The sequence below is a fragment of the Solanum verrucosum genome, unplaced genomic scaffold, assembly GCF_900185275.1.
Source record: "Solanum verrucosum unplaced genomic scaffold, falcon-dt-bn FXZP01000207.1, whole genome shotgun sequence".
In the NCBI taxonomy this organism is placed as follows: Eukaryota; Viridiplantae; Streptophyta; class Magnoliopsida; order Solanales; family Solanaceae; genus Solanum; species Solanum verrucosum.
The window spans coordinates 3007251-3028284 of record NW_026019996.1 but is presented as its reverse complement, the minus strand read 5'-3'; the positions used below and the strand labels follow the sequence as shown (position 1 = coordinate 3028284).

At 33.7% G+C, this 21034-nt stretch overlaps 1 protein-coding gene across 1 annotated transcript; it reads right to left on the bottom strand.

The window, feature by feature from the left end:
• Window positions 1–559: 559 nt before the first annotated feature.
• Window positions 560–12433, bottom strand: LOC125819276 (uncharacterized). Its single transcript, XM_049498743.1, is given in 11 exon segments — window positions 560–873; window positions 963–1149; window positions 1482–1583; window positions 2801–2877; window positions 3069–3268; window positions 3350–3521; window positions 3524–3670; window positions 10042–10119; window positions 10205–11236; window positions 11331–11512; window positions 11626–12433. Coding segments are annotated over 11 exon segments (2439 nt in total). The 5' UTR covers window positions 11798–12433; the 3' UTR covers window positions 560–783.
• Between the last annotated feature and the right edge of the window lie 8601 nt (window positions 12434–21034).

The window sequence follows — 21034 nt, the reverse complement described above, 5'->3', positions numbered from 1 at the left end:
AACACCATGTAATATTATCTTGTCGATATTTATGATAATATTTTTAATTATAAATTAATTTAAAAAACTATAAAAAATATACTTTTAAGAAAAGAGGGCTAACCCGACAAAGCCCATAGCCCACATACTTGTAGGTTGGACTAACCTTTTTCTAGCACACACAAAAAATGAGTTAGCCCAGTCTGGCCCATCAAATTTCAAAGCCTATATGAGTTGGCCCCGATGGAGTGATCTAGCCCATATTGACATCTCTAATCAAATCTATTACTAGTAGATACGTGTCGGGTATGTAACAGGGTCATTCCCAGAATCATTCTGAACCGTAACAAGGCCTTGGGTTCATCATTAGGAACACTATTTTTACTTTCATCTTAACACTACAAAAATAGATGTGGAGAATTCCATTTTTACGTATGCAAATAAATATATTTAACTGAGAAGTAACAAAAGATTAATAGTGTCCCACCACAAGGACATCTTTTCAAATATGAAAAGATCATAATATGTTCCACTAGAACCGATCGACAGCATCTTAACATAGCAAATATTGTATAACGGAATTTCAGTGAAGCGGCAAAAGCATGGAGTTTAAGACAGTCACACATGAGCTTGGCACTACTTGTGTACCAGTGTATATATCACTAGACACTAGTTATATATACTAACTAATCATTTACAGATTTGGATCAGCAATATGTGCAGTGAAGTCATTACCCTGTGTCATACTATATGACAATACATTACATGTATTAGCACCAAAACGTTGAGATATTCTTCCCAAACTCACAAGACGAGGGCAGACAAGAAACATCTCTTCCCTAAAGTCTTCGAGTTAGTCATCTGCCAACCATGGCCATCTTCATAGCATTCAACCTGCCATGAATTGCAGGCAACTTATAAGGCAAAGATTGGATAAATATTCTAAACCAAGGTGGAAGTGATAAATGCTTAAAGTAATATACCGAATTTAGAATTTCCTCTTGATCGTTTACCCCGCCAAATACAAATATTTTTCCTCCTATCACAACTGCTCCAGAGTAACCCCTGGGACCGTTCATCTGCTCTCCCATCACCCATGAACCAAACCGTGGATCAAGTATCTCAACAGATGAAACCATCTTCTCTCCATCATAACCACCCAAGGAATATCTGCGAGAATAAATTTGTACGTCCGGATATAATCATCTTCAAACACAATGTACAAACATGAAATCAGGACCTTCTAAGGTCCGGTAACTACTGGTAATAGGGCAATAAAATACAAAATCAGTTAATAGTCACTGAGCTCAATCCTACCACCTTTACCCTCCCAAATATTTCTCGTACCATCCATTACCTTAAACCTGCTATAGAAAAACTTGCAAAGGACAAAGTGACTGACCACCCATTAACAATCATTCGAGGACCATGAAATACAGGTAAAATAGTTCAATGGTAAAATTAACATATCTAACAGAGGCTTCTAACAGAAATGGACTTACAACTTCTCATTGTAGGCAACCAAAGAGTGGCATCCCCTCCTCGTTTTCATGCATCCCACTGTAGTCCATGTATGTTCCCTCGGGTCAAATCTTTCAACAGATCTAAGTGTAGAACCAAATATCACAGTCAGAAATAAATGCACTCCAAACAGAATCTAGACAAAAGTGTCATTACTATTTATTAGGTAAAAGCGCCGTATGGTCATACATCCACACCCAATAAACCATGGTATGAAGCACCCATTGAAACCAAAAGGCAAACCATATCTAACCTCTAGTAATTATCAAGAGAGCAGAGAAGAATTATCAGTTACATCTTTATTATCAAGTCAAAGGGTGGCACTGGGCCGGGCCAGGCCGGGTCGGTTCACTGATTATGGAACCCGGCCAGTCCGTGACCGGGTTGGGAGTACCAGGTCCACTGGTCCATATTGGGTGTGAAGTGACCCATGCGGTTCCGGGCAAGACCAGGCGGAATTTCAAAAAGATGTGATAACTGTTTAAATGGGTTCAAATTACACCACGGAAAGCAAAACCTCATATATAGTTACGTTCTAACTAAGAGCTGATAATACTATTTGGGGAAAATTGTGTGTCAAGCAGAGTATATGACTTCCCCAACATCAATGAATGCTTCACTATTTAGGTATTCACAGAGAACTCTTGGAATTAAGAGAAACGCAATCCTAGTTTCTTTAAAGTGTATGATGTTATTTATATTATATAGAAAATTGATAATCTAGATTTTATTTCGGCTTTTACTACTGATACAAATTGATAATCTAGATTTATTTCGGCTTTTACTACTGATACAACCCAGCTTACTCAATCTAAAAAGAACACAGACATACATATCTATAAATATATTACGAACTAATAGTTATATATATAGTGTCCCAATGCGGGTTTGACAGCTACCTGCAGCACAATGTCCCCACCGCCTGGCAGGCCAAAGAGGTGACCATGAACCATGAGTCTAGAAATGATTGGGAGAAGCACATGAAAAAAGTGAAACAAAAGATCCACCTTACTTGACCAGCTAGGAAAAACTAAACGGGATATGACCTACACAATTACACCTTCCTACATAAGATAACAGGGTTGTCATAAAACAGTTTCTAAAAGCTGGATATATAAAACACATACAAGGACTTATCCTGAAAAAAAAAAGGGCACAGATGTTTCATAAAAGATATGGTACATACGAAAGTGGATATGATTTGAAGCATGCAACAAACGGCTAAATAAAATGAATTACTGGAAAATCACAGGAAACTGAGCCTTAAGGAAGATAAGTCAGCAACAACACTAATTCTTACTTCGTATAAGCCTTCCCATCATAACCACCAGCAACATATATAGCACCATTAATATCTGTTGCTGCTGGAGCAAACCGCTGCAATATATGCAAAAAAAAATATAAAAATAATACATATCAATTGAATTGAGCAAACTTCAGAATATATTGCTTCCAGCTTATCTAAGAAAAAGACGCACACTTTTCTCATTAACAGAGCAACATGCTTGGTGATACCAACTCAAATAAGTCCTGTACAACACCATAAATTGTAATTAACTGGATGATACCTTTTGCATCATTGACTGAGCAGAGATCCAATGTCCAAGGTTCAAGTCAAACATTTCTACCTGTGAAAAACATTGAACACCATTTCCACCACCAAAAGCAAAAATTTTGTCATTCAAAGAAGCTCCAGCTAAGCAGCCCTTCTTCTCATTCAATGAAGGTTGTTGACTCCATTGATTTCTCAATGGATTGTACGATTCAACTAGAAATGAGCAAGTAATGTCAACACATTTCTTTTGGAAACATACAAAAATGGGAGAAGGAACAACCTCAATTCTTATACCTGTATTGAAATACACATTATTATGCACCCCACCAAGTACAAAAAGTTCACCATTTAATTTCACTGCCGCCGCATGCGATCTTGGAAAGGTCATCTGGCTAAGTGTTTCCACACGATCGTGCGAAGGAAAGTAGGAATCCAAGGATGGCATCCATGAAGAGCCATTATATCCCCCACAATGACCACGGAATCATTAATTCCTGGAGGAAGTTGTCCTCGTGGTACGTGTACTTCCTCAAGAGCCCTTGAGGCATACAACAGCCCAGGTACCAATTCATTAAGCATGTTCATGAATTGTCGCAGTTCCAATTTGTAATGAACCTTTACATGTAACAAGCAAATAAACTTGATGAACTGAAAGCTCATATAATTCAACAAACGAAAGGCACAATTTACTATAACAGGTTTAGCATTAGCTTCAAAATTTCTTACTTTTGTGTTTTGTGGCACAGAGAGGACCTCCATAACTACCTCTCAGAACTATGTGCAAACACAAAGATACAAATACATAATATTCGGGAGAGTTCACGACTAACGTACATAAGCATCAGGTACTTCAATACAATAGCCATAACTAGAGTAAACCGTAAAAAATTTTAGGAAGCCCTTGTAATTTTTTCCAAAACAGACACTGCCTCTCCGGAAGTATATGATTTAATGCATAATTAACATGAATTTGTTGAGCTCAAGAGTTAAACGTACCTAACACCCTATAAATTATTGCTCTTGACTCTCTACATAAAGTATCCTTGGAGAGACACAAAGCTCAATACTGCCTTCAATTCAAACTTAATATTCATGTCTCCTCCTCATCTTCAAATTAACATCCATTTTCTTAGAAGTATTGAAAATATGTCATGCAACATTAAAAGTTCTATGTAGACCACACTACTCTTCATATTAAAATGATTTTCCTATCCTATTACCGAAAAACCAAAAGGTAACATGTAGATCTCTATGTAACACTTGAAATATACTAAATGACACTCCATGCCTATTTTTAGGAGAACACTTTGACATGGAGACTATTAATTTTCAAGAGTTAGATTTTGCTTATTATCCATTAGGAACATGTCGAGTTATTTGTGTTATAGGAATGAAATAGGAAAAGTTGCATAATAAGGTGTTGAAAGTGATGCCTCAAAACCTAGAAATTAGTTCCACTTTCTGTTGTATCAATATATAGCTTAAAAGTAGGATTAAGTTCAGATAAATAAGGCTGCAGTATTTGGCAGAATCTGATTAGTCAGTTGCTATATTTTAGGCTTTAGTTATTGGAGATAATGTTAAGCTTATTTTACTCCTTTTCTTTAGCTTTTTAAGTTATGAATTCATGTATTTATATTGCAGTCATTATTTCAATACAAAAATGCAACTTAACCTTGTTATCTTTTCTTTTCTTTCTTAGTCAATATTTGTTATTCTCCTACATATTGTATCAGAGCATTGCCATCTTGAGGGACCTGTGAGAAGAGAGTGAACCATATAAACCTTTCTTTGAACTACTATCTTAAATAGTTTATAGAAAATGAATTGTGAAACAAGCTTCTTAACTCCACCAATCTTCAATCGTGAGAATTATCAAGCTTGGGCAATTAGAATGACGGTTCGTCTTGAAGCCCTGGATCTCTGGGAAGCAGTTGAAGAGGATTATGAAGTAACTCCACTCGGTGATAATCCAACAATGAATCAGATGAAACATCACAAGGAGATTAAGACAAGGAAAGCCAAAGCTAAGGCTTTCCTTTTCTCTGCAGTATCCCCTTCAATTCTTACCAGAATTATGCAAATGAAGTCTGCCACAGAAATTTGGGAGTATCTCAAAGAAGAATACCCAGGAAATGAAAGAGTGCAGAATATGCAAGTGATGAATCTGATTTGAGAATTTGAAATGAAGAGAAAGAAAGAATCAGAAACTATAAAAGACTATGTAGACCAACTACTCGACTTGGCCAACAAGGTGAGCTTGTTTGGTAAGGATTTCGCTGATGAAAGAATTGTTCAAAAGATTCTTGTTACACTTCCTGAGAAATATGAAGCCACAATTTCTTCTTCAGAGAATTCTAAAGATCTGTCAAGCGTTACCTTGGCAAAACTTGTTAAAGCTTTGCAGGCATTGGAGCAAAGGAGATTAATGAGGAAAGAAGGTTCTGTTGAAAGTGCTTTTCAAGCTAATTCACATAACAACGAGTCAAACAAAGGAGGGAAAAAGAACAAAAAGCAGGCCAAGCAATAATTACAACAATCAGGGAGGAAGTCAGCCTCCCTGCCATCATTGCAAAAAGACAAATCACTCTCAACAGAAGTGTTGGTGGAGACCAGGTGTCAAGTGCAACAAATGTGGTCAATTACGCCATGTGGAGAGGGTATGCAAGTCACAACCGCAACAAGAAGAAGCTAAGGTTGCTGTAAATCAATATCAAGAAGAGCAATTATTTGTAGCAACTTGTTTTGCTAGCAAAAGCGCTTCTGAAAGTTGGTTAATTGATAGTGGATGCACAAATCATATGACCAACGACCAAGAACTCTTTAAAGATCTAGATAGATCTTTTATTTCCAAAGTGAAAATTGGAAATGGAGAATATCTCGATGCGAGAGGAAGAGGAACTGTTGCAATTGAAAGCCTTACAGGTTTGAAACTTATAGTTGATGTTCTTTTTGTTCCTGATCTTGATCAAAACCTCTAAAGTGTTGGACAGCTACTTGAAAATGGTTTGAAAGTGTTGTTTGAAGAAAAAGCATGTGTCATCAAAGATGCTAATAATAAAGAGATGTTCAAGGTCAAGATGAGAGGAAAAAGTTTTTCCTTGAACCTATTGGGCGAGGAGCAAGAAGCAGTTATGCAGTTGGAAAATAACTCAGAACTATGGCACAACAGACTCGTACATTTCATCATGATGCTATACTCTTCATGAAAGAAAATCAACCAGCAGAAGGTCTTCCAAGCCTTGAGAAGAACCTGCCTGCTTGTGAAGCTTGTTAGTATGGGAAGCAAACAAGGTTGCCTTTTCAGAATTCATCATGGAGGGCAAAGCAGAAGCTGCAACTTATTCACACGGATGTAGGCAGACCTCAGAAAACATCATCTTTAAAGGGTAGCAAGTACTATATTGCCTTTATTGATGATTGTACCACATATTGTTGGATTTATTTTTGAATTATAAATCTGAGGTCGTTGATGAATTCTGGAAATACAAGGCTTTAGTGGAAAATCAGAGTGGTTGCTGAATAATGGAACCGAGTATACTTCAGAAAAATTCAGTAAGTTTTGTAATGAAGCAGGAATTGAGCTTCAGCTAACAACACCCTATACTCCCCAACAAAATGGAGTAGTGGAAAGAAAAAATAGGACGCTAATGGAGATGACAAAGTGTTTGCTCCATGAGAAAGGACTGCCAAAGAAATTTTGGGTTGAAGCTGCAAATACTACAGTATTTCTGCTAAACAGATTGCCAACTAAGGCCTTGCAAAAGAAGACACCATTTGAGGCTTGGTTGGTTACAAACCTTTGCTAACAATCTGAAAATATTTGGTTGTCTTTGTTTTTCTTATGTACCTCAGGTCAGGGGCGGCTCAACGTAATTTGAGGCCTAAAACGAAATTTTAATTGAGGCCTACATCTATATAAATATCAAATATAGTATTTAATTTTTAAAAAAATTTTAAGTGCAAATTATTACTTGATATCTTTTCTTAAAATATTTTTTTTCGAATATCGTTTTTAATTATTAATTTTAAGTAATATTTTATCAATTCAACATTGAAAAATATTCTTTTGCTGAGGCAATCATTATATAAATTGTTAACATAATACTATAAGTAATAAGTTGACAAGCTTTACATAAAGATAAGAATTAGAACCATAAAATCTGATACAAGAAATTGATAACTTGGTATAAGTTATAACCCTACTTTAATATGTTTATGTAATACTTGAATATTTAAGAAGAAACAAACAAAAGAAAAATTGTAAGTCACTTTGTTGAATTTTTTCGACTTTTAATTTATATTTTTGACAGTGTATTACTCTAACTTATCAAAAAAAATTAAAAAGAAAGTGCAAAATAATTTTAAAAAGATAAATAATACGAGTGTTAGCGAAGAGAATGTAAACATACAAAATAATGTTTTCTTAATTTCTTCTATTTGATTGGCGTTAAAAATAATAAAATAATATATATTTGTTTAAAATTATACTTTTTAAGTAAAAATAATTATTTTTTAATTAAAAAAATTAACACATAATTTTTTCTTGATGAAAATTTGAGGCCCCCAATTTATGTGCCTTAAATTTATCAAGCAAGAGTCGGCACTGCCTCAGGTGAAAAGAGATAAGTTGGATAAGAAGGCTGAACCTGGAATTTTTGTAGGATACAGCAGTCTCTCAAAAGCTTATAGGATCTATCAACCTCAAAATGACAAAATAATTGTTAGCAGGGATGTCAAGTTCGTGGAAATGACACCTGGAGCTAGCAAGATGATGAAAAGCAAAAAAAAATCTAGAATTTCTAGATGAAGATGTTGATGATGTACCTGTTAGAGGCACAAGAACACTTTCTGATATATATCAAAGGTGTAATGTTGCAATTTTAGAACCAGAAGGATATATGGAGGCTGCTAAAGATGAAAAATGGAGATATGCAATGCAGGAGGAGCTCAAAATGATAGAAAAGAACAACACATGGGAGCTGGTTGACAGACCATCGCACAAAAAGGCAATTGGAGTCAAGTGGGTTTATAGAACCAAGCTAAATCCTGATGGTTCCATAAACAAGTACAAGGCTAGGCTGATTGCAAAAGGGTACGCACAAATGTTTGGAGTAGATTTTTCAAAAACTTTTGCTCCTGTCACCCGTTTGGATACGATAAGAATGTTGTTAGCTTTAGCAGCTCAACAGGGATGGAAGATACACCAGCTTGATGTGAAATCAGCTTTCCTAAATGGCTACCTTGAAGAAGAAATCTTTGTAGAACAACCTGAAGGTTTTTCTATCAAAGGCAAAGAAGACAAAGTGTACCTTCTAAATAAGGCATTGTATGGCTTAAAACAAGCTCCTAGAGCTTGGTATAGCAGAATTGATGCTATCTTCTGAGCTTAGGCTTTACAAAAAATCTCAGCGAGTCTTCACTCTATATTAGAAAAGAAGATTTTGATTTAACCATTGTTTCTTTGTATGTAGATGACTTGCTAGTTACAGGTAGCAATTTGAACTTGATCAATTTGTTCAAGACTAAAATGATGGAAGTTTTTGAGATGACAGACCTTGGTGAAATGTTCTACTTTCTTGGCATGGAAATTCAGAAAAAAGGACATGAGGTCTTCATATGCCAGCAGATATGCTAAAGAAATTCTCATAAAGTTCAAAATGGAAGTATGCAAGTCTACAACAACTCCTATGAATCAAAAGGAGAAGTTTTGCAAAGATGATGGAGCTGAAAAGGTTGATGAAGGATTTTATAGGAGCCTGTATGGTTGCCTAATGTACTTGACTGCAACGAGACCAGATATTCTTTATGTTGTGAGTTTACTTTCAAGATATATGCATTGTGCTAGCGAAATTCATTTTCAAGCAGCTAAACGTGTGACTAGATATGTTAAAGGTGCTGCAAATTTTGGCATAATGTTCAAAAAAGCATCAGACTTTCAGTTTCTTGGATTTTCTGATAGTGATTGGGCTGGTAGCTCAGATGATATGAGAAGCACCTCAGGTTACTGTTTTAATCTTGGTTCTGGAATGTTCTCTTGGTGTTCAAAGAAGCAAGATATTGTGGCTCAATCTACAGCTGAAGCAGAGTACATTGCAGCTGCATCAGCTGTGAATCAAGCACTTTGGATTCGGAAGCTACTGACAGATTTTGTACATGGAGCAAATGAAGAGCACTGAAATCTTTATTGATAATCAAGCTGCAATTTCAATTGCAAATAATCCTGTTTCACATGGAAAGACAACATTTCAAGATCAAGTATTATCTCTTGAGGGAGGTGCAAGAATGGAGACATAGACTTGGTGCACTGCAAAACTGATTTTCAGACTGCTGATATTTTAACTAAGGCCCTACCTAGAGCAAGATTTGAGTTTCTCAGAAAAAGACTTGGGATTGCTGCTCTTGAGTCAAGGAGGAGTGTTGAAAGTGGTGCCTCAAAACCTGGAGATTAGTTCCACTTTCTGCTGTATCAATATACAGCTCAAAAGTAGGATTAAGTTCAGATAAATAAGGCAGCAGTATTTGGCAGAATCTGATTAGTCAATTGCTATATTTTAGGCTTTAGTTATTGGAGATAATGTTAGCTTATTTTACTCCTTTTATTTAGCTTTTTAAGTTATGAATTCATGTATTTATATTGCAGTCATTATTTCACTACAAAAATGCAACTTTACCTTGTTATCTTTTCTTTTCTTTTCTTTCTTAGTCAATATCTGTTATTCTCCTACAGAAGGGTAAAAGATCACCACTGGAAACAATTTCCAGTTCACTAAAAGAGATCAACTCTACTGCATATCTTAGGCTTACTAAGTAATGAATTACGATCCAAATGAATTATTCAATCACTAAAGAGAAAGGAGCAGATCCCCAATCAAAAGATTTCATAGCTGAAGTCAAAGGTGCAAAAAAGGACTCTAGACAAGCTAGTTGAGCATAAAATGAACCGCCAATATAAAAAATATTAGATCGGACAGAATAGAACATACCAGCTCTTGCTCCAGAATCATCATTTTCCGGTCTTGTTCCATCTTAGATCTCTTCAATCCCTCCACTTCTCCCATTAACTTCAAAGATAATTTACCATGATCTATTAGTAGCAGCAAAAGGGAGGAAAGCAACCAGACTGGTAAAAAGGGCAATTTAATTCACCTTAGCTACAAGGGCTAAAGGATCAGAAGGGTTCACTTGTTTGAGCATCCCTAGCACTTCAGAATTTCTATCTTCAGAACCAATGTTATTAGCAAAAGATGTTTGAGAAATATCTCTTTGGCCTTCCTCCTGTAAGCCCATTAAACTTGTTGGTCCATCATCCGGCACTTCCACATTATCATTGTCCATAGAAGATTCTGCATGCTGACTTCCTCCGCAGGATGACTGCCATTCAATATTCAGTTCATTTAGCTTCTGAAGATTCAACTCAGAAACAGTGAGCTCAGAATGTTCACTCTCCTGTCCCGTGTATTGCCTTTCAGACAACTTGCTCTGCTGACTGGAGGGGATTGATTGATTCTGCATCGAACAACTGACAAAGCTTGATATTGATTCAACACGTTCTTCATGTTCCATTAAGCCCCAAGCCTGATACATTTGTCCATCTTTGTCAACAGAAGATGGAAGGCATGATTCCCAATCCATTCTACCTTTATCTGGGAATGGTGAACTAGGATGTGAAGATGAATTCAGCATTGGATCTGTCTTGTCCATGTTAGAAGTTGGATCCATCTTATTCATATCAGAAGCTGATGATTTGAACAATGAACTCCACAACTTCTGTGAATTAGCCATGGGTTCGATTACTGATGTGGATGCACTAGTGCTTCTTAGCACAGAGGCATGTGACTTCTCATAATTTAGGTTCCCAGTGGTATCAGTATTCACCAATCTTGGAGTATCTGCCCAACCATCATGATCTAAGTTCTCCCAGTCTTCTATTTTACCAACTGCATCTATTGGCCCAGTCGTTGGTGAACTTTTGAAAGGATGGTTCAACTTAGATGGAATTTGCAGGCTAATGACATCATTAAAGGCTGGCAAAGATGAAAACAAGTCAACCAATCTTTTGGTTTGGCTTCGATCCAGCTCAAACCAAAACAACTTTGGTGCAAAATAGTTGTCACCAATGATTGAGATAAACTGATTTTCAGTCAAGGGATGGTACAACTTCCGCACTCGGATCCTTACCTTTACAAGAAAGAGACCACATTAGGGTGAGTAACTTGGAATTGCTAACAGTAACAACCCCGTACACCAAAACATGTATGATCAATTCTTGTACCTGTGCTGCATATGGTGTACTCTCTGTTCCATCAGACGTCCACGCATACGGATTGATATTCAGCTGCCCAGGGCTAGCAGCCTCAAAGATGCCATGGAGCTTTCGATCACTATAGTTGAATAGGAATAGAGTTAAGCCAATGTTGATATTCTTCACATATGAGAAATGAGGAGCTGGTAAACCTATTCAACAAGATCAAGAGAAAAATAAAGGTCCATGTTATCTAACTGTTGTGCAATCTTCACCCGATAAAATGGCACTGAAACAAAAGTCTGATCTGAAATTGAAGACTAACCAAATAACTGTTTGAACATGCATTCCTTATATGTCAAATGCTTGCATCCAAAAATTACTGATCCAAGGTCGGCCTTTCTCAGATTCCTAGCTGATGTACTGCCATTAACTGTCGACGTGTATTCGCTTTTCTCCTTTAGCCCCACTGTTGTCGTCTTTCTCCCAGCCCCCATTATTTTGTGGGATAAATGGCCTGCCGGTTGAGGACCAATGATGTTGGAAGTCTTGATTGTAAGAGTTGGTAATCACAATTCTCGTCGAACCTGCACACTATGAATGTCTATGATCAGTAACAGTCAGTACTCAATAACCACCAGAAAAAGGTTAAGATCATACACGAGATTTGTTTCTGCCTCTACCACTAGCGCTTGTCTTTTCAAGAATTAACTAAAAAATATTGATGAGCAGAATTAATTAAGATTGATGGCAGTGTCAAATCCACATGTATCAGCGAAGATAAGTATGTTAAAGCATTTCCATGCTATCGGGGAGGATGGAATACCAGGTTCAAGTAACTTTTATGAGCATTAACAATGTTAAAGCATGACATGCAGAACATTTAGGGATGAAACAACAAATACATATTTCTTATGAGCACAAAAGGTAGCCTTCCTGTTAAGGCCATCTGAAAGAATTACAAGTTCACCAACAGTGGAATTGAACTATGACTGCATCAAAGTGTTTTTTGTGTGTGTGATAAGGTGATTGCATCAACTTGTTGTGATAGCAGTTAGGAACCTTTGTGTAAGGACAGCTTCATAAATGTTAACTATGCTTTGAAGTAGAAGAGAAAAACAAGTAACATCAATAGTAACTAAAGTCGAGGTTCTATTACTGTACTTCTGGGTGTTTTAATGACCAAAATGAGTAAACAAAGATGTCCAGATAGTGAAAAAGAATTCTCAATCTAGACATAAGTTGGACATGTCCTATCTTGAGATCACAAATTGAGAGGCAGAGGTAACCATAAGTGCGTCATATGAACAAACAAAGAAAGGACAAAGTAATAAACAGAAACATGTTGTACGTAGAGCTAATAGGGGGGAGAATGGGAGAATATGCAAGTACAACCCATGGTTGTTACCAAGGAAAAGATATAATAGGATGATAAAACCCTCAGCTGAATTATTTCAATTATTGATCACAGATTTATTGCTAGAGAATTTGGAACATATCTATATAATTACTTGCTTCTTATTGGTTCCCTGCCCCCTATCGATGTGAATGGATTTTTAGACTAAACCCAAGACCGTTTTCTCTTCCTCAGTGGCCAAGTTGAAGTGCTCAACGTCGGCCTACCATTTCTTATATGCTATGCTGCCCCCCTTGTTCAAGAGAAAGTGTGGACTTTCTTTTAGCTACCAGCCCAAACAAAAAAGATTAGCCTCTTGATTGATGATTGATTGGATCGAAGTACGAAGGGGGTGATTGAAGTCTGAGCATGGTACCAATGATAAACCATGGAAGCTCACAAGCAAGCTAAGGAAGAAGCCTCCATTAAAAGGATGAATTCAAGAATGACTGATGCTTAAAATATAGATTTCTATCCTAATATCGCAAACATGGAGTTGAACAAAATGTAGCAGTGTTTGGCATATCACGATATGTATGTAAAGCATGAATTATAACTTTCATGTTTATTCAAAGCTATTTTAGGTACACTCTTGTACAAGGCAACCAAAGGCCGTGATTTAACCATTGCAAAAGATTAAATTACAGTTCAAGACTATGCTGATTTTGCTGGTCTCTAAAGAATTTCCATGCGGTTAAACAACAGGGAGTTTCTAGACTTTAAAGAAGGGAGTATAACTTACACAAACCACAGCAAGTTGGTTATTAATCATTAATGCAAAGGAAAATACAACAAGTAGTGAAATACCATAGAGGAAGGACTCTAACTAAGTACAACTTTCATCAACACAGAAGCTTACAGGTCACAGCATCAAAAACAACAACCAATGGGGAACTTCTTAGAAATCTTGAGCAGCTTTAGAGAAATTGAACAATGGACAATGTGCTACAGGCACCAACTTAACTCAGTAATAAAAAGGTAATAAAGGATAAGGTAGTAGGCCAGATTCTATATTCTACAACTACAAGTAGTCCAGATAAGCATATGGAGTTATATCGCTAAGAGTTTTTAAGCTTTCCAGGAGTACTTAATATTTTGCAATTATAGCAGGTTGTATTAATCTTAAGCAAAATGATGACATTCTAAGAATCAAATATGTTGCTAAATTGTGAAATATGGTAAATAGCCCAAAGTTTTTTTTTGGTTTCCAACTTCTGAATTGATGAAGCATTCTCAAAATAAGTCTCTTTGCCAGTCTTGATTTTCTAAACATGTACAGAAGGCAACTTCATTTGAGCAGTGATGATGACTTTGAATGTAATGATATAACAAGCAATCTACTTCAGTTGTAAATGAAACACCATGTGCAACTCCTCTGGAGTCTAGTGCATTACTCCTTTGCTTGACAAATTTAAAATAGTTTCAGAAGATTTGAAGAAAAAAAAAACAAACTTCTTTCTAAGACTAAAATTTCTAACCTCAAACAACCCATACCAACTTCACAAGACACCTATGGAAACAAAACGTAGCTAAAGATACAGCATTAATGTCCAGCTCTGTACCTTGATACAGCAGCACAGCATTGTTAGTAAAATTCTATACATAAACAAGTACTGAAACATAAGAAAAACCTAAAGCCATGAGAGCAAAAGTTCTGAAATCAAGTAAATACAACTGTATCAAACAAAATAGAAACAACCCGGGCAAAACCCAGCGTTACTCAACTACCTATATACTTACATTTGCATCATACCTTGCAATCACAAAATACGAAAAATGTATGTTGCAGCAGAAACAACTCCTCCTACTAGAGCACAACCAGTCGTTTTACAAACAGAAACTAAAAAAAACCCATTCTTAACCATTTCAAAGCCAAAATTGAAAGTAAAATCGGAAATCGAATTACAATCTAACAGCCATGGATGCATCCTGCAGGTAATTTAGTTTCGTTACCAAAAATAGGTCACATTAAAATATGATTCGCTTCTACGAACAGTAGTGAAACCTAGGAAATAACAGTGTAAAGATACTCCAACACAAAATGAGAAGAAACATAGTGTTAAAAAACACTCTTCACTTCAACGAACACTACAGTACTGAAAAGTGAAAATACATTAGCACTTCAACAACATGCTTCATATCATATATAGTAAAAAAACAGCAGATTTTTCGAAGACGATCACGTCTTAAGCATCAATATTTGTGGAAACATCCAGATAATTGTTCAATAAAAGGCAGAAACGGTGATCATTAAGCATCAAACTGAAGAAAAAAACCACCTTTGCACGTTTCAAGTGAGAATGGAAGAGGCGAGAGACCTTCCGCACAATGGTGAGAAGAGTGTGCAGTGACTATATAAAGAAAAATCACACTAATAAGCTTTTACAAATTATAATGTATATTTATTAATGTTCTACAATTTTCAAAAAAGAAAAGCAGAGTGAAGAAGAGACACCGAGAGCCCATAAGTTAATTTTAATTAAAAGAAAAGATATAAATTTATATTTGGCACTTTTGTTTTTTTTTCCGTTTCACCTTTATTAATCCCTCTATGTTTACAATTTTTGGGGCAATAAATTGTTCAAAGCTTACCACGGATGTTTGAAGTTTTTCCATATTTATCATTTTCTTTAATAAAGTTTGATATTTTCTATAAGATAAATTGCACTCTTATAAAGTTACCAAAGAGTATTTTTGTGATTCAATACAGTACAATAATGAAAAGTATGATTTAAATTATATCCTAAAATATTTTTCCTGATAAGTGTGTATTGCCTCAAAAATTCAGTCAATATGAAATAGAGGAAATGTTGTTTTAATTTTAAGAAGGCAAAGAGACATTAATTTATGAGAACTCACATAAATATCACTAGTTTAATTGTTAATTACTTGGATACAATCTAATTTGCAATAATATATATTTTACCAGATTTTTGATATGTCCGGATATGTTCAATATGCCCAGATACATGTATCTCACGATACATGATGTCAAATCTGTTCTAGATACAATGTATTCAAGTAGATTCACATGTATTTGTAATACATAACAAATCTCGCTTGCCTCTCTCTCATCCTGCTCTATGTATCTGGTATCCAAGTACATGCGAATCATATGTATCTAGTGTGTATTTAGTATGATCTGCATGTATCTGAGATATAGCGAAATCTCGTTCTTCTCTCTCTATCTTAGTGTATCTGATAGCAAAAATATATATATTTAAGTGTATATTTTTCAATATATAGTACAAAACTCTTAGTTAGTAGTAAGATGCGTATTATTTTGAAAGTATAAATAATACTTGTATATATGACATTGAAAAATGTCTAATTATAGTTTCTCCTTAATGACATTGAAAAATGTCTAATTATAGTTTCTCCTTAATTTATTCATTCAAAAAATATTAGAGTAATTTTAATCAAATATTTTTTTTCTAATATTAATGTTATGAAATACCATTATTAACAAACTACTATAAATAATTTATCATTTTTGCCAGTGTGTAGTTTTATACTTGGCTATAAAAAGTTACTTAGAATTGATTTTTCAACCAATCACAATGTGGAGAGTGGAGACCCTTGACATTCCAAAATACGCATGAAAAGCTGCCATGCTCTACAACTAGTCTATTACTTGCCAACTCACAAGTTTACTAATTAAGGTGGCGAGATTAAATGCAATTGAGCAAATTGACCGACTTACCCCTCCAAATCCTTTTAAGCCGTTACATAAATCATTTCTTTGTTTTTGTTTTTTTTCTCAAGGTGTTCAACATTTGGTTGTTACTCCTACTGTATTTTTGCTTTTTTATCTGTTCAATCTATTCTTTTACGGTCTTTTTTTTTGGAACAAGACAGACATCATTAAAAAAATACTGCAATAGATGTGGTGGGTTGTGACTTGTAAGGTGGATAAATTCAAAATATATTTCTATGTAAGTAACGGAACTACTAATTAGGAAAATGTTATTGTTTTGCTTTTTAAAGAAACTAGTCGTACTTTCCATTAAGATAAAACGGAATATGGCCAAAATACCCCTTGAAAATAGAACTAAAATAGTGGAAATTTTAAAAAATATACGAGCAGAGGCGAATCCAGAATTTGAAGATAGGAGGCACCATTAAAATTTAAGAGTGGCACAAGGGTAAGACTAGGAATGGCTTAAGGATAAGTTAGCAAAGCGCCCTACTTAGGCCTCCAAAATTTTGAGGCCCCAATAATTTTGGCCTAAGGGTAAGGTTAGCAAAATACAACATATTTCTTCATACTGGTACTCCAACCATCTAGAATATGAACCCTTAAATCATGACTTACAAAATCGATGCATTTTCATTCCGAATCTAGTTTGAGGATATTCATTATCATTAATATCCGGTTGACAAGGCCCACGCTGAATATAGTATCTTCTCACTTCATCTCATATTCTAGGGCTATATTTATCAATGGACATTCTTTCTGCAGGATCCGATTTAAGTGATTGCAAATCAAACTCATCTATAAAACGCGAAGAATTGTCTCTAAAACTAGAACTTGGTTGAGAAGAATTATATTTCGTCAAAAATCTATCCATTTCAAATCACAAGAATCAACAACAAATTCTTACAAAAAAAAATACGCTTATAAAGAAGAACTTACCAATTTATGCGAGATAATAGGAGTAGGACTTCAATTATACAGTGAAGAATACTTGTAAGTTGTAAGTTCTAGATTTTCTAGCCGTCTTATATTTTGTTTAAAATTGTGTTAGGGCTTTTATTTATTTTTAATTTCAATTAAGAAAAGAATGGGGCCATATGAGAAGGCAAAAAAGGGTGGTTAAGAAGGGGATGTGGCCGATGAGGTGGCAAAAACGAGTTTTAATAAAAATAATTTTTTAAAAAGGTTAACTATAATGATAAAATTTATTTTAAAGTAAAAAAAAAAAAGTAACCTTTCGTGGGATTCGAACTCGCACAGTCACAGTCCAAAATGGCAACTTCAACCAATGCACTTAGGCATCTTGTTGTTATAAAGGTGCACAATCAAATATACTATCGTTTTATCAACTATCTATACATATATATACGATTTTTAAAAAAAGTTACTGGGTGCACGTGCATCCTCACGGGTGCATGTGGGTCCGCTTATGCATACGAACCATATGAAATATGATTACGCCACATAACTTAATATATAATATTATATAACACTAATGAAGTTGTCCGTGCTTCACACCGTTATGAAAGACGATAAGATATTAATATACATTTATTCAGATGTATAATTGATTTCATAGAGAAAAATATTTGGTAGTAGTTAAACGGCCTCCAATAAAGTCATAATTTACTCTTTTGAATCAAAAGTAATATAACTTACGACAATAAAAGTTTTATTTAAAATACAAAATAAAGAGAAATCATAAAGAGAACTACCAAAAAATATATAACATTATTCTTACAATCTTAATCATTAAAAAATAAAAAATAATAATATGAAATTAATGCACAATCTTTCGAGCTCTTGTCGACATCCATTCCCACAAGCCAATCCAGGGCCGACTCTTGCCTATAAAATTTTAGGCATTGGGGGCCTCAAATTTTTATAAATAAAAAATTATGTATCTTAACCCCATTCAAATAGAAGAAATTAAGGAAATATTGTTTTGGATTCTTACATTTTCTTCGTTAACACTCACATTATTTATCCTTTGTAACTCTTTTTGCACTCTATTTTTTCAAATCTTTGATAGTTAGAGTAATACACTCTCAAAAATATGAATCAATAGTTGAAAAGTGTTGAACAAAGTGCATTACAAATTTTTTTTTATAATTTATTTGTTAGTTTTCATATTAAAGTAGGTATACCAAGTTATCAACTTTTTGAATCAAATTCTATGATTCTAACTCTTATCTTTAAAGTTTATCAACTTATTACTTATAAAATTGTGTTAATAATTCATATAATAATTGTCTCAATAAAAGGATGTTTTTCAATGTTGAATTGATAAAATCTTACTTAAAACTAATAATTAAAAAAAAATGTTTGAAAAATCATTTATATAAAAGATATTAAGTAGTAATTTACGTCTAGAAATTTATAAAAATAAATAGATATAGATAAAATTTATATAGATTTTAGGCCTCTAATAAAAATTTCGCTTTAGGCCACAAATTATGTTGAGCCGCCCCTGAGCCAATCACAATTCAATAGTCTTCATTTATTCTTTAAGTCAAACTAAAACATGAATAAAATAAGTATAGAAAACATAACAATTTAAAAGGTCACTGTGATCATTTCTCTAAAATCTTACGATGCTTCTATTTGTAGGACTATAATATGAATAACAAAAAATGTAATGAATGTGATTATTAATTATTTAGAGGTTATAATAATAAAAATTATGTGAGTAATGAAATAACGACCATGAAGATTTGCATTAAAGAATATGAAAGAACGTTAATTGAAATATTTAGTATTCTACGATAAAAAATAGAAAAAATTGTGTGTGTATATATATATATATATTTATAAGAAAATAAATAGGATTCTTAGCCAAAGATTATAGTAATGATGAAAAACTCGAGAGACTCGAGACATTAGTAATTTTAGACTTTTAGTGTTATTTAAAATTTGTAGTGAAGGATTTGTAATTGAAAATTCACGGGGGGAAAATTATATTTAGACATTTTTGAGGAAGTAAAAGGCCAAAAAAGAAGAAGAAGAGATAATTAAGTCCAACAAAGTCATAAGTTACTACTTTGAACCAAAAAAAATTATAAATTTACGACAACCAAAACTTTATATAAAATACAAAATAAAGAGATGAGAGAACTAAAATAGATAAATAATATCATTCTTATGAGGTAATCATTAAAACATTTTAAAAAATAAGAAATCAATATACAATTTTCCGAGCTCTTGTTGATATCCACTTTCAAAAGCCACAATCACCATTCATCTAATTCTTTCAAGTTAAATCAAAGCATCAACATAATAAGCATTGAAAACATGATAACTTAAAATACTAATGTGCCCGTTACAACAAAGTTTTGCAATATCACTATTTATAGATTTATAAGACTATAATATAAAAATATCAAATAATATAATGAATATAACTATAAATTATTTTAGAGGTTATAGTAATAAAAAGTCACATGAGTAATGAAAATAAGCACCATTAAATTTTACATTAAAGAAAAATTGAAAAATGACTTTTTACCAATTAACTAATATAAAAGTGGAACATAATTTTTCTTCTTCTTAATCTCTTTTTATTAATTAAAATAGATCAATTGCCCAATACAAATTTTAAATTGATAATATAGATTATATATATAAATTTAAAGTAACTGCATTATTAATTTTTATGTAAATAATGATTAAAAAGGTTCTTAGTAAAATAGAAATATTTTTATTTTATGTTTTTTTGTTTTTAAGTTGAAGTAGGATAATTATTTAATAATATATTTATCAATTTTTAAGTTAATATGAAAAAATAGTCAATGATAAGATAACACGGTGCTGCACAAATAAGATATGAGAAATTAGTCACCAAAAAAATGTGCGGTATTACGCAAATTAGATATGAAAAAATAGAACTGAAAAGATACACGATTATCCAACTTTTGCTAACATAATTGTTGGCTAGACTGGGGAGGGGGGGGGGGGGCATATATGGATATATAATAGCTGTCCGCGGTAGCAGAAACTCTTTGATTCTCTATCAATATCATATATACTTTGATACCATGTGAAAAATATTTGAAATGAATATTATTGAATCGTGTATCTATATTATTATACAGAGTACATATTTATAGACATTACAATACAATCCTTTATCAAGTAGGAAACTATATACTATTCTTATTCCTATTTCTATTCCAAGTAAGATTGTATATACTTATTCATATACTAACAGTAAGTTCATGAGAAATAGAAACTACTTGTGACATTTAGAAACTTGTGAAATTCTTTGAAAAGGTATATAGTGCATATTCTAAAATCTTGAAATATAGTAACATATAATTTAACAAAATTTTCTATTTTGTTACTACATAAAGTCACTTAATTTTATTCAATCCCTGGATGGTAAATTCTTTGAAAAGGTATATATTCTAAAATCTTGAAATATAGTAACATATAATTTAACAAAATTTTCTATTTTGTTATACTACATAAAGTCACTTAATTTTAGGTAAAATTGTCACTGAACTATGCAAAATAAACCACTTATATCTTCCGTTACATTTTGAGATAAAAAATGTCCTCCCGTTATCCCAAAAGACCACAAATATTTTCAAGAGTTAACACCAACCACATGGCAAGCCACGTGACACTAATTCCTTCACCTAA